Source organism: Parasteatoda tepidariorum, chromosome 1, assembly GCF_043381705.1.
Source record: "Parasteatoda tepidariorum isolate YZ-2023 chromosome 1, CAS_Ptep_4.0, whole genome shotgun sequence".
NCBI classification, from domain to species: Eukaryota; Metazoa; Arthropoda; class Arachnida; order Araneae; family Theridiidae; genus Parasteatoda; species Parasteatoda tepidariorum.
This window is the reverse complement of record NC_092204.1, coordinates 40,168,994-40,183,864: the sequence shown is the minus strand read 5'-3', so window position 1 is coordinate 40,183,864 and position 14,871 is coordinate 40,168,994. Positions and strand designations below refer to the sequence as shown.

At 28.1% G+C, this 14,871-nt stretch overlaps 1 protein-coding gene across 4 annotated transcripts in view; it reads left to right on the top strand.

The window, feature by feature from the left end:
* Positions 1-14,544, top strand: part of LOC107447098 (uncharacterized) — a 56,900-nt gene extending 42,356 nt beyond the window's left edge. For 2 of the 4 annotated variants that reach the window (XM_071179080.1, XM_071179077.1), the window contains exons 5-10: positions 1,919-2,104; positions 4,852-4,922; positions 5,063-5,225; positions 6,833-6,938; positions 9,809-11,026; positions 13,700-14,544. In XM_071179080.1, coding sequence (XP_071035181.1) covers positions 1,919-2,104; positions 4,852-4,922; positions 5,063-5,225; positions 6,833-6,938; positions 9,809-10,994 — 1,712 coding nt within the window. In that variant the 3' untranslated portion in view covers positions 10,995-11,026; positions 13,700-14,544. Of the gene's footprint in view, positions 1-1,918; positions 2,105-3,757; positions 3,829-4,851; positions 4,923-5,062; positions 5,226-6,832; positions 6,939-9,808; positions 11,027-13,699 lie in introns of all 4 variants that reach the window. The other 2 variants (XM_043038940.2, XM_043038939.2) reach the window with 1 other exon arrangement.
* Positions 14,545-14,871: the final 327 nt, after the last annotated feature.

Here is a 14,871-nt window from a genome sequence, read left to right as displayed (position 1 = left end):
ATGTCTTAGATTGGTATTTCAGTATTCCCGCTATACTAATTACAAGAATTGTCTCAAGAATCTTCATAGATACAATACGAGGTTTTATTCCCTCCAATATTGCTTAAAATTTTCAGTAATATTTAGCAATAAGTTTTTTTTTGTTAATGTAAATTTAGTTTACCATGTATGTAAAACTCTCAAAATTTCTTATTTTAAAACAGTTATAGCAAAGTCAGGGGTCTGTCCAGACATTTTGTGAAAGGTCCGTTTTTCGTGAAATTGTGAAAAAAATACTCACATTCTTTCAACCAGGGTCCGCTTTTATGAATTTGTGCAAATAGGGTCCGTTATTGCAAAAGGTTACGAAACTTGTACTGTGTATGCTACACATTAATCTGTCAGCAAAGTTATAGAATGATTATGCAAATAATTATATATGTATAGTAATTTTAGCTGCCCCTTCTAATCCTATGAAAAAATTTCATGCTAAGGAGTTTTTTTATGATCAGTTTCATTTCTTTAAAATGAAAAAAAAAATATTTTTAATTATACATTTAAAATTTATAAAAACTTAAAAATGTTTTAACTTGTTCCTTAGTAATTATACTTCTAAGTTGTTATTTCAATTCTGCAAGCAAGTTACAAAATAAACCTGAAGCACGAAAATTTCCTGATGTAAGAAGATGTTGCCTATCTGTATAACTCTAGGAAATAGAAATTGTGTTAAAAACAACAATTGTNTCAGTGTTTTCACTACAGCGCGAGAACCTCGCATATTTTTTTCTTTTCTCGCAATAAAAAATTTTTAATGCGAGAAGTTCGCACACTCTATTAATCAATTTCAAAATGTGCGAATTTTGGAAAAAATATTCGTATTCTGCTATTTTGAATAAAATCCGTTTCACTTTTCTTCCTTGATCTTTCATTATTTTGAACATTGGTTCTTGTTATCTAGCTTCCCTATTCACCAGTATTGTTCAGAACCGGTGCGAACAGCAGAACACCACCCCCCAATCCACGGAACCCCTTTCAGAACACATTTCTCTGCAACCACGTGTTCATCGTCGGTAAGGTTTCTTCATGTAAGACGTTAACATATTTTGTGCATGAATGTAAGATGGACAAATACCTTCTTAAGGCGACATCTTCTACTCCGTAACGGACAAATGAAAATGAAACAAATGTCGGTGGAAACGGTCAAAACGAAACAAATACGGATATTTTTCAGCCAAATAAATATAATAGCTGATGAAAAAGTAGATATCGAACATTTTCCATATGATGATGCAGCAAAAATGTTCAATTAGAAGATGTTAAAAATGTATTATAATTAAAGAAATAATTTTTTTCCAAGTCTATTCGTTTTTTTTTAATTTTTAGCAATCTCACTTAACTTTTTGAATTCTCACCCTGTTTTTAAGAAAGGGTGAGAAATTCTCTCTCATTGTTTTTCTGTAATGAAAACACTGACCATGTATGTAAAACTCTCAAAATATGTTATTTTAAAACAGTTATAGCAAAGTAATATTTGTTTATAACAAAATGGACTTAACATTTCGTGTCAATATCTTTCATTCGAAATCTTGCTCATTTAAATAAAATTGTAAATTGACTGATAGTGAGAAATAAAAATTATCCTAGTATTATTTTTGGTGAATTTTTTTTTCTCTTTAGTATTTCACTAACAAAAACGTGAAAATATTTAATAACTTCTTTAATTTATTTGAAATATTGAAGTATTTTTTGCGATTACCATAACCTACTTGAGATTGGAAATAACATTTATAAAAAGAAAATGTATGGTTTGCATTGTATTATGTACATTTTATAAAAAAAATTTGTAACTTGGTCTCTAAAGAGCATTTCTTTTTATTTATATTTCCCTAGTTAAAAAATATTTTTTGATATTTAGATGTTACTTCTTAAATTATTACAGGAGATGCTCATAGCCCTCAATGTTCATGTGATATATGCAATTTGGAATCTGAAAAGTCTACTCAGGAATTTTTAGTGTCTCCTACTCAAAATTCATTATTGTATCCTGAGATATCTGATTCGTATACTCTACAAAATTTCTCAGGTGGTGGAAAATTTTTTCAAGAAGCTCTCAGGAGAAAAACAGGTATAGTTTGAGTTTTTTCTTATTCATTTTATTTCTTTGTATGATATAAGTGTGGCAAATGTTTTACAAATTCTTCTTACAGTTATAAGTTGCTTCCTCGATTATTTAAATTTCTTTAATGATACATTTTTGTTTTTTTCTGATCTTATTTGGTTTGACTTAATTGGTGTTTCTTTTCCGATTTTTATTACGTTTCATTTTAAAATACTTCTATTTTAGTTTTAATAAAAGTAATTTTTTAGTTTTAGTATACTTATTTGCTGTGTTGTAATTTTAAATACAATCGTGAATGTTATATCAAATTAATACAATATTGTTGGGGATAATTTGGCATGTACAAGTTTTATTTCAATGCTGATTCAATTCAGTGTTTTCCATTAATTACTCAAATTTACCGATCGATAACTTGATACGTATATATTATTGTTTATCAGTCAAGTGCGCCTATTTTTTTTATTTTTTTTTCATAATGAAATGTTGTTGGGAATAATTCGGCATGTGCAAATTTTATTTCAGTGCTGATTAGATTCAGTGTTTTTCATTAACCACCCAGATTTACCACTCATTACACATTGATATTTTTATATTATTATTTATCATTTAATTGGGCTTTTTTGTTTTATTTTTTTATTGTTTCTATACTAACAATTAAAATGTTTCGGGCTGCAGTGGATCATTTGAGTTTTAGAAACAGTTTAATGGAAGAAACATCCCTTTTTTATTTTAAATACAAGTTTTTCAACATTCTGACACTTTCTTTTTCTTTACCACGAAGACTTTGTAAAAATTATTCTTGCTTCATTTCAAGCTCTCTAGTCAACTTTTTAAAGAATACTTGAAATTTGTAAAGCCACACATTTTATACATGCGTATTTGACTGAAACTTACTTTATAAATTTAATATTTGTTGTGTAAGCTTGTGATTTTTTTAAGTTGATAAGTTATTTTTTCTTTAACAAACTTCTAAAGCTTTCTTCAGTTCTTTAGTTAAATTAAATTGTTATTTCTAATAATTTCAAAATTAATAAAACTATTGACGCTTAGAAAAAGTTTTTGTTTTGTAATTAATTAAATTTTTTGCTCTGAAATTCTCATTCACATCATTGTAATCTCTTTTCTCCATTAAAAAAAATTGATCTATAAAATGTGCTCGATTTTGTAAATTATCTGAACAAAAAGGTTTTATCTTACAAATAGAGAAGCTTGTATCACAGATTTTAAAAAAAGAAAGGGTTTGTCCCATATTTAGCATTGACTTAAAAAATTTCTGTTCTGAACCTATATAAATTGAGTTATTTACATGCTGCAAATTTGTTTTCGTTCTTGAAAAAAGAAAAGAAACAAGTTACAAGTTGTCAACAATTAAGTTAACATGGAATTATCCATTTGTATTTCTGATATACATGGTATCTTTAAATTTAGCTCTTTTTTTTCATATTTTTTAATGTTATTGATGTTAATGCATATATTTGTTTGATATATTAGCTGTGGGTATAAGGTAATAATTCAAAACAATATCATAATTTTTTTAGTGCTAGTAAATCAAGCCACAATATAAAAATTTGTTTGATTGCTATTAATTTCCTTTTATTGCGGTTTATGTAATTTGGTTATAACTACTTATGTAATCAAATAATGGAATGATCGTTTTAGGTTTGGTCGAAAATCTCAGAAAAGCTACTCAGATTATATTTGAGCACCACAAAACATTCAGCAAGAAAGGAGTAAGTATGGAATGAACTTTTGCNGTTTTATTTTTTTATTGTTTCTATACTAACAATTAAAATGTTTCGGGCTGCAGTGGATCATTTGAGTTTTAGAAACACACTTTCTTTTTCTTTACCACGAAGACTTTGAAAAAATTATTCTTGCTTCATTTCAAGCTCTCTAGTCAACTTTTTAAGGAAGAATACTTGAAATTTGTAAAGCCACACATTTTATACATATTTGACTGAAACTTACTTTATAAATAAATTTAATATTTGTTGTGCAAGCTTGTGATGTGAAATTTTTTTATTTTTTTAAGTTGATAAGTTATTTTTTCTTTAAAAAACTTCTAAATCTTTTTTCAGTTCTTTAGTTAAATTAAATTTTTATTTCTAATAATTTCAAAATTAATAAAACTATTAACGCTTTGAAAAAGTTTTTGTTTTGTAATCAATTAAATTTTTTGCTCTGAAATTCCCAATCACATCATTATAATCTCTTTTCTCCAATAAGAAAAAAATGGATCTATCAAATGTGCTCGATTTTGTAAATTATCTGAACAAAAAGGTTTTATCATACAAATAGAGAAGGTTGTATCACAGATTTAAAAAAAAGAAGGGGTTTGTACTATATTTAGCATTGACTTAAAAAATTTCTGTTCTGAACCTATAAAAATTGAGTTATTTACTTGCTGCAAATTTGTTTTCGTTCTTGAAAAAAGAAAAGAAACAAGTTACAAGTTGTCAACAATTAAGTTAACATGGAATTATCCATTTGTATTTCTGATATACATGGTATCTTTAAATTTAGCTCTTTTTTTCATATTTTTTAATGTTATTGATGTTAATGCATATATTTGTTTGATATATTAGCTGTGGGTATAAGGTAATAATTCAAAACAATATCATAATTTTTTTAGTGCTAGTAAATCAAGCCACAATATAAAAATTTGTTTGATTGCTATTAATTTCCTTTTATTGCGGTTTATGTAATTTGGTTATAACTACTTATGTAATCAAATAATGGAATGATCGTTTTAGGTTTGGTCGAAAATCTCAGAAAAGCTACTCAGATTATATTTGAGCACCACAAAACATTCAGCAAGAAAGGAGTAAGTATGGAATGAACTTTTGCAAACTTATTGATAACAGAATAAATATACATTCTGAATTTGTGTCAATGTCATTGGTTATGTTACATTTTTTGTAACTTTTGTACTATTTTAATATTTTTCTGGACTTTTTTCAACAGGGAGATTGTGCTTCTTCCTTTTCAACTGGTCAAAAGATCCTTACATGGCTTTGTCCTGCTGTTCATACAATACTTTCAGACGGTTTGTTGCCATCAGTACAAGGGTTTTTTGGACCACTTCCTAATTCACCTTGGAAGGTTGCTGGAGCGTCAATCAAGCAAGGTATTATGCTCTTATATTTAATTAATTTATTTTTTAACTCCGGACTTGCAATACAAGCTAAAAGGTGGGATCATGATTTTCTAATATCCCTCACCATTCTGAAAGCTTATGAACAATAAAGATTTCTACACTATATTTAACTTGAATCTTTCAACAACAAAAAATTATTCTATTCATGATTTAGTTGAAAATTTAATTCGGAACAATTTCTGGTTTTTTATCTACTTCTTTATGCAGTTTAAGCAATTTTTAAACAAATTAAATTTATAAAAAAAAAAATTATGTCTTTTTTTTTAATCATGCAAAGATATTAAATACATGCTAAAGCAGTGTGTAGTATACTAGTGTGCGTAGTTGTCCTGATCTTTGTGATAAAAAATATTTTATCCTGATTTTTAGTATTTCCTTTAGTGGTATTCTTTTTTTTTCTTCTTGTGTGTGTGTTTAGTACAAAAATTTTGATAAACATGTAATTTTAAAATAATCATTTGGTTTTCTTTTTTTAATTTCTATCACTAGATAAGAAAAAAAAGAAAATCTTAGTCAAGTCCAAACTAGTATGTTTTTATTCTGAAAGTGAATTCCGGAAAGTGTTTCTAGTGAAAAAGAGTTAGCATAAAAACTGAAACTCCTTCTTTCTAGTTCCCATTTCCTCAGATGAACAAATTAATAAAAAAAAAACTTTTGAAATTATTTATGGAAAATCTGAGTTTTTTAAAATTAGTTTTAAAAAAAGCAATTAAACCCACCCTTTTTACTGAATTGTTTTCTATTTTTGTCATTTTACACCTCTTCACATCATAAGTCAGTAAATCTAACTATGCACTTGTTGAACTCTATAATATGCCTCATATAAAAGTTAAATACTGCTGTGAATATCCTGTTAAAAAATATAAGGTTATAGTCTGTTATAAGTTTTTTTTTTATCTAAAATGGTCTGCGATTATTGATGTTGATTAATATGCTCATTGTGTTTATTTTCCTTTTACGAGCATTTTCTTACGTTATTGTAACACTCTTTCATCTGAGTAGCCAAAGCTTTTTTCCCCAATACTTTTAATTTTTCATAAGTTTTGTTTAAAATAAAAAATCCCTAGATTTCACTAAAAGTTTTTGTTATCTAAAAATATCAAGTAATAAAGTAATGATTTGCAGAATTACACGAATTATAGGATCACATACCTGTACATAAAGTGATAATATACAGGTATGTAATTTATGTGGTTCCGCAAATAGAAAACCTTGGATTCGCGGTCTTTCGCAAAAAACATTTTTTATTTTGATTAGGATTTATTTTAAACTTATTTGTTAGAACGAAACCTCGAATAAACTTGAAAATACAAGGTTCAAAGAAAAATTCTTTATTTAAATGTTGTGGCGAAAGAAAAAGTATTAAATTGATGGCATAAAAAGTAATTACAAGCATTTAAAAGATCAATTTGACATACATTTAAATTAATGTAGCAAATATTAATTTAGATCCATTAGCAAACATTTAAAATTGTGAGTTTAGTTCAAATTTGTAATACATTAAATGATAATTTCAGTGTAGAATTTAAGAATGTAAAACATAAGAACATCAATAATTATTTTGTCTTTCATTTTAGGAGAAACAAGAAAAGATGTAGAAGAATTATTGAATAATGTAAATTCAGAAAAATTGCTTACTGACAGTACATATCGATTCAATGCATTCATTCTTGGTCTACTTAAGTAAGTGATGCCTTTTTATTTATTCATTTTTACTTATGTGTAGAAAATATGAAATAATACATTATCAGTTGCGGTTATTTCCAGCATCCTGTGTTTTTTTCTAATTGGTACTACACTACCAAGTCTCATATCCGGATGTCCGTACCAGAAAGGTCTCTTTTCAAACACTTTTTAACAATCAAACTAAACAAAACTCTTTTTCCTTTAAAAAAAAAAAAAACCTTTTTCTTGTTTTATTTTTTGACATGTTTGTTATTTTTTGACCTGTAAAAAAAGTATGCAGGAATGAGAATTTTACGATTTTTAGCTGAATTCCGATTTTTGTTTGATTTTAATGTGATTTCTTTTATAATATTGAAGAAAAAAAATTGGGGCCAAAGCCTGGTAAGTGGCCCTATAGGTCGCCGAGGAAGGGGACGGAGTAAAGTAAGGCTAGATTTTGAATTAAAAAAAATTTGAAAACTTTTTATGCTTTTTTCTCCTTCTGAAAGTTTTCCACTTGCTTGTTGAAAAATAAAAGTTAAAATTAACTTATTTTCCTAAAATAAAATGTTAAAATACTTATATTGCTCTGGTAACAAAATAACCCTTCAAACTGTGTGGCAATGTAGCATTCTTTGTCTTAAATTTTCTTTCACTAGTGCTGATGAAATTTTTTAAAGCGGCAAATTTTTATTTTATTTTTAAGACATCATGACATATATCGCATTAATTTTTATTTTTAAGTTTTACTGATCAATCTTTTCTGGTAATTTTATTAAATGAACTAGAAATTGATGTCGTTTTCATTACATTAAATCATACAATATATTTTAACTAGTTTTTTACTTTAATCACTGATATAAAATGTCCACATTATCATATATCTTTTGCTATCTAGTCTACGAAATTTAAATGCTCGTTTAATAAAATTCATTTGTGTTTGAGCAAAATATCTGAAACAGGCATTTTAGAAATGTTATAGCGATTAGAATGTATGAAAATCTGATGGTGTAAATTGATTCAATTATGATAGGTGATTGAAATACTCCTACCTTTATTCATTAAATTTTATGCTATTAAAAGGGAACTGTGCGAAGCAATCCATAAAAAATTATGAATAGTGGGTAGATAAAAGAAATAAAGAAATGCACTAATGTTTATGATAAATATTTAGCAGTGAATTCACATAATCAAGTAAGAAACTTTTGAGTGAAACATATGTTTACATCTGAATAGTCCAATATGTATACATTTTAGCTATGTTGAATGTTTTACAATATTTCGTTCATGTTTTGTATTACTGTTAAAATATAAGAAAGCAAAGTTTATAATTGTATACAAGCAATACTTTCATATCATTTGAGAATGCCAGCCATAAATGATAAGCAGATAAAAATTTTAATATTATATTCATATTTAATATTTTGATTGCTCTTCTGAAATTGCTTAGGGTAGGATAATTTTTCCCGCTATCGAATTTAAATAAAATTACATTATGTGAGTAGTTTGCACTGCATTTTTATACATAAAAAAAATTTAATAAATTTGAAGACTTTGACTTATTTTTAAAATTATGAATAAAATTTATTTTACAGTACATATTGATCATTCTTAATGTAGGGGTAAAAAAAAATTGGATGTCATGGAAACAAAATTTTACTACAGCCCTAAAAAATTTAGTGTTTTTTTCTCTCGTCTTGCATAAAAAGATTATAACTGTCAAGAATCATTCTATCAATTTTAAAGTGAACAAAAATTTCACATTTGAAAAACAATTTCACATTTGAGACTAAATTGTCTCTATTTAAGCGGGTCATAAAGTGATTATTCCAAAGCGTGTTTCGGAATTCTCAATTCGTAGTAATATATTAAAAATGAAATCGAAAATTTAAAAACTTTGTGGAAATCCCAAAGGGTTCAGTGTCCCCTCGTGGACAATAAAATCGTCAAGAATGGTACGCATGAAAAAGTAATTCTTCAACTGCATGATTCAAAATTTCCCGTGTATAATAATAATGTAGCTTTAAAAAATATTAAGATCCGTTGCAATAACTGCAAAATTCATTTGTAAATCCACATCAGATTGCGGATGAATCGTTAATGAGTGCGGAATGCGCAATTCGAAGTTTGCCAAATGAAATAATATCGTATTAAACATTGAGATTTTAAAAAGCAAGTGAAAATCCGTTTTAATAACTACCGAAAAAATGGCCTGGATTCACTGTGGAATCGTCGCTAATTGGAGATCGAGGAATTATAACTAACTGAAATGCTTTATTCGGAATTCTCGTTATAATGGCATATTAAAATATTGAGATCTTGAAAACCATGTGGTAATATATAACAAAAGTTACAAAAATTGTGCAACCACACAAACCATGTGGATTTACACATTGTTGATTTGAAGACGTTTGTCGTCTATTTGCTATTTTTTATTGAATGAGGATGTTTTGATGTTTATTTTAAAGACCTATTATTTGGAAAAAATCTTTTTTTCCACTGAATTTTTATCTGGCACGTAAGCCAACTCAACGTTAAGCTCTAATGAAATTGATAATTAGGTAAAAGCTAGTAACTGTGAAACAAGTTAAGATTGTTTATTATGGTTAATTGTATATTTTAAAAAGATTAAATATGTCTAGAAAATTTATCAAATATTATTTTATGTAAAAATTATTTTATTGTTTGATACAGAACTAGTAGCTTGATCGATTTAGCTAGTAGCATCTTGAATGAGAAAACTGGTCAGTACCATCATTGAATTAATTTCTTTATTGGAAAAAATTTATCATGAATAAAAACAAGAATATAAACTTTGAAAATGTAATGTACTTCATTTATTTTCTGAATTAATCATTTTTACTTAATAAGCACTTTTTTAATTTCAGCCTTGGCTGTTTTGAATGGTGGCTGGGACACTTGTGTTCTTGTCAAAGTCTCATTTGTCATCACTATCATCCTACTGCTTTGCTAAGCCTACTCGCTTTGCCGGCTGCTGTACACTTACGCCACGAGTTGAAAGAGCTTGTAAGTCCTCTTTCAAACTTGTCATTTAACTTGGACCTTATTTTCGAAACTAAACTAACATCTGGTGATAACTGGAAGAAATATGACATGGGGAATTTCAGGCCAAATTTAGGAGAGTTTCAAAATGAATCCAAGAACGGGAAAGAACACGATGACAAAAATGTGATGGATCTCAATCTGCAATTTTCACCGTGTAAGCAATTAGTGGGGAATAAGATTAATGATTTCAGTCTTAAGAACAAACACAGCCATGCGTCATCACCTTCTAATAACTTGATGAATATTCGAGGTGAAGCTGAAGAGTGCAATGAGAATCAGGTTTGGCCTGGTATTACCATTAATCCATTTCCAAATGCTAAATTCGCTGAAGAATTCAATGTTACTAGTCACAGCAAAAAAGATAAGAACCAAAGCAATAGAAATGGTGTCCCGTCTAATCTTCTTAGGGATACTTTACTTCCCAGAGAAATTGATCAACTTGGAAGAAGAGATGTACCACATTTCTCTCTTTGCTCTAGCACCGACAGTGGCTGCAGCTCACAAATTGATCATTTGAATCATGTTTCACCTGCTGCAAATGATGAATCTCCTAATGTAGATGTTAAAGAAGGTCAGCAGTTCAAGATGTTACGCCAAAAATGGGAGAAAATTAGTCATGGAATCAACAAGCAAATAGTTAACAAGACACCTTCACCTAAAGCCCCTGCTGCTAGACCTACTATTTCCAGCTCTTCGAAATCAAAGAAAAAAACGGAAATATCACCTCCAAGGTCTGCTCGCACTTCTAATGAGAGTGTGGTCCCTAAAACCCCTACCAAGATGTTCAGTCAAACCCCACCTAGTCGAAGAAGTCAAGGTAAAGCAAATTTGTATAGTGGAGAAGGAAAAGGATATACTCCTGATATTGTTGCATCATCGCAAGTTCCGGTTGAAAATAATGAAAAGAAGAGGTCTCAGATACCCACACTCAAGTTTGCTAAGCCTAAAAGTATGATTCCTGTACAGAAAATAGGACCGAGAGCAAGATCTGCTAACAGAGACATGTAATTTCTATGGGTGAAAAAAGCAAGTATTGTGATGTAAGTTGATATTTTTTATTCTTTTAAGTAAGTGTTACCAGAAAAGTTTGAAATTCTATAAAATAACTAGGCATTGTATATAATGCCTGAAACTTGACAGTAATGTATAAAGCTATTCATATTTTAGATATTTCCTAGGCATTCTGCAGAATGCCAAATGAGAAACCAGCAAAGTATCCAGCAATCTTTTTTCATACTTTGCCTAAATAGCATTTGTCATTTTATAGAGTACTATTTATTTTATACAATGCTTAGGAAAAGTAAGTAATAATTATGATGTCAACCTATTTCCAAAATCAACATAGCCTTTTCATCATTTCAATATTAAGTTAAATTTTCTTCATAGGGTGTGAAAATAGTTAGCTTGACTGGATTTTACTTTATGTAATTGAACAACTGTAGCTCGCTTCTGGGGGCTTAGCTATGAATTGCAAATCCAATATTATAGTCTTCATTATTAAACAACCTTATTCAATGAAAGAAAAATTTTTATAGCAACCATGCAGGTTTTTTGAAGAGTACATTAGTTTTTATTTAATTATATTCTTGTGACATAAAATCCTTTTAAAGATTTCATTATTCTATTTTTTCTAGAGATAATTGAATATAAAATTTCCCATGTTGATTGTATTTTGAAATATCTTAAATTTTTTTTTTATTTTTAGCTTTTTCATTTGCAATATACTTAAGAAATTTTTTTTTTTTTAATGATTGTACTCACGTATCCAAATATTTTCAAGACACTACTGTGATTCTAAAATTAATATTATATTAACTATGTTGTTTTCAATTATAAGGAAATATGAAAAGCAAAGTAGACTAAATAAGTAACTCTAATTTATATATATACTAATTATATCATATTTATGCTTTAACAAATAAGTTTTGCAGTTACAGAAAATCCAATGTAGTTCTCGCAAAATATTTCAAAAATTAAAATAAATCCATGTATTAAGAATTCGATTATAAATATATATAACCGAATTTAATTAGTTCTTTTGATTGTTACTCTCAGGATATAGTATGGCATTGATATGATTTTTACAATTAAAATTGATCACATTTTTCAAATTTCTTTGTAGTGCTTTTTGTCAAAAAGGTAAGGCTATTTAGTGACCCTAACTTAAAATGTAGATAATTTCTTATGTATTGAATTTTTCTTTCTTTGAGTAAGTGATAACTTCAGAATTCGTAATAATGAGTATAACTTTGATATATAATCTTCCAATATAAAGCAGAAACTAGCTTTGATGACATTTTATACACCTCTCTGTTTTGTGAAGTTAACTAGGTTTTAATCATTACAAAAGTTGCTTGGTTGAAATCAGTTAAATAAAATAATAAACTAAATTAATCAGTTGTGGTTAAAAGCAACATTTTTACCTCAGTAAGGAACACCTCTTTGTGATTATGTTTTTTTTTACTATTGTGGATTTTTTTACAATTGTTTTATATTGAATTCATATATACACGTAGAACTAGTTTCTTTACATAAATCTACTTAGGATTGATTTTATCAAATGTAAACGTTATCAGTCGTTTAAACTCATAATCACTGATTGTGTTTGTTATATCTGTCTAAACTTATGCATATACAGGGGAATGAATTTTGGTATTGAAAAAAATTTGTCATGAAATGTCATGATTTTAACTACATTTTTAAAAAAATCCTGGAAAGTCATGGATTTAGGTTGCCGAAAAATTTTATTTTTGAAATGGAACTACCCACTCAAATTTTTTGGTGCTCTGAATATCTGAAATTGTAACAAAATCCTCACTCACAGTCATATTTTATTACAATATTAAATGTTTTTATCGTGTTCAAAAAAAATTATGGTGTTCTTTCAAAAAATGGAAGAAAAAAAACTTTTCTAGAGCAAATTATCTTTTAAACATCTGGGATTTCAGAATTATTATAATTTATTTATTTTATCAATTTAAAATTCTAGCTGAAGCAAGCCAGTCATTGGCGATTTTTTTTAATTCGGAAATGAGAACAGAAAAATTTGGAGTATTTCTTTTCTTTCCTATGAACAAAAAAAGTATCTTTAGAATATAATTCTGCAGAAAAAATAAATAATTATTTGCTTTTGTATTTTTTTCAGCTATTTTATTGCTTCAACTCTTTCTTTACTCTATTTTTTAAATTTAAAATCTATAAACATGAAGATGCAGAGTGTAACAGTTTTGTTTATACCGATCATTTCAATTAATGTCATTATAATGCTTTTTTAAATTTAGTGTTGTGTTTTTGTTGTAGAAAATAGTAACTTCATGAAGTCATGAAAAATTCTTGGAAGTAGTCATGGAAAATCATGAAAAGTCATGACTTTGAGGAGGAGGTGTTGACTTTGTAGCAGATCAACACCTCCTGGAAGAGAGCAGGCCTCAGCACGGGTTACCATAAATATTCTTTAGTAGTCCAAACGCAATGACATATTTCGTATTTTCAACCACTGCACAGCTTAGTACCCCGAACGTAATGACATCCTTCTTATTTTTCATCTACTGCGCAGTTAACTTCGTCACATCGGACTACTAAATTGATCCGTGCTGAGGCCTTCCTACTTCTAGGAGGTGTTGAGCAGATACCCTGTATATATTAATTCTACTTTTAAGAATCTAATAACTTTTGCTTTTCATTGAAATGACACAATTGTTTATTTCTTTCAGGTAAAAGTTGTGTTTTTTGACACCTTACTCAGTGTAGAAGCACTAAACTTATGCCTTCTGGGGAAGAAATCCGTTGGCTACTTTTATCTGTAACCCAGTAAAAAAAAAGCTATTGGATTATTGCCTTATATCTGAACATTCAATGAACAAGTCTTGTTCCAGCTTAATTTATGTGCACTGCAAATTTTGATGTTATAATTTAAAACTTTTATTCAAAAGGAAGGGATACCTAATCTCTTCTTGATATACTTAGTTTGCATTTGTAAATGTTTATACAAATATTTTTTATTTTCTTGTATATTAATTTTTTGTTGATGTATAAGATGTATAGTATTTTTTGTTGCATTTCAAATTTTTAAAAATTCAGTGCTTTTTCGCTTTTATTGTAAATTTGAGAGTTATATCATTCCTCTGTAAAGTTTCCATGTGTGTATGTGTGCGAAGAAGAAGTGTTTCATTTATGCATATTGTGTGTGTATAGTTAAATGTGCCGTTAATCACCAAATTATTGCACTTAGGAAAAAACCTCTTAACTGATCTGTTCAACCTTATCTGGGTGATAATGTTGCAATTAGACAGTGGGTTTTCATCCATGTGGAAACCATCTTACCCTACTATATGAAGTGGACCATAGTAGCTTCTGTATGATCATGCGCATGGGTAGAATTTCACCCCCACAATGTTTTAATGGTAGTCTTTTGCCCCCTAATTCCCACCGCTATAAATAACTGTTGCATCACACTTGTGTAGTTGAAAGCATCTATTTAAAAATTAATATAGCATTTAATTCTAATATGTACTAAAGTGCATATGCTTCATTCAGTGTTCAAACAAAAAAAAAGAAACGAAAATCAATCTTATAAAGCATGATTGTTATAAAAATAAAAATGTTCTATGAATAGTCCATACAGTTTTAAAAGTAATCAATAAGTGGTTGTGCAAAATAAATAGCTTCTGTGAAAATGAACTTTACTTTAAAACAAGATCTTTTTACATTGTATATGACCAATCTTATCAGTAACTCTTGTAAGAAATACTCAATCTTGTGTTTTCTGTATTTAATTTCAGAGCTGTTGTTGTAAGTTTAACTGCAAGAGGCGTGTATAAAAGAAAGAATTTTAATTCTTTTCAATTTTGTAATTGATGGTTTTTAAATTTATGGTCGTCCACAA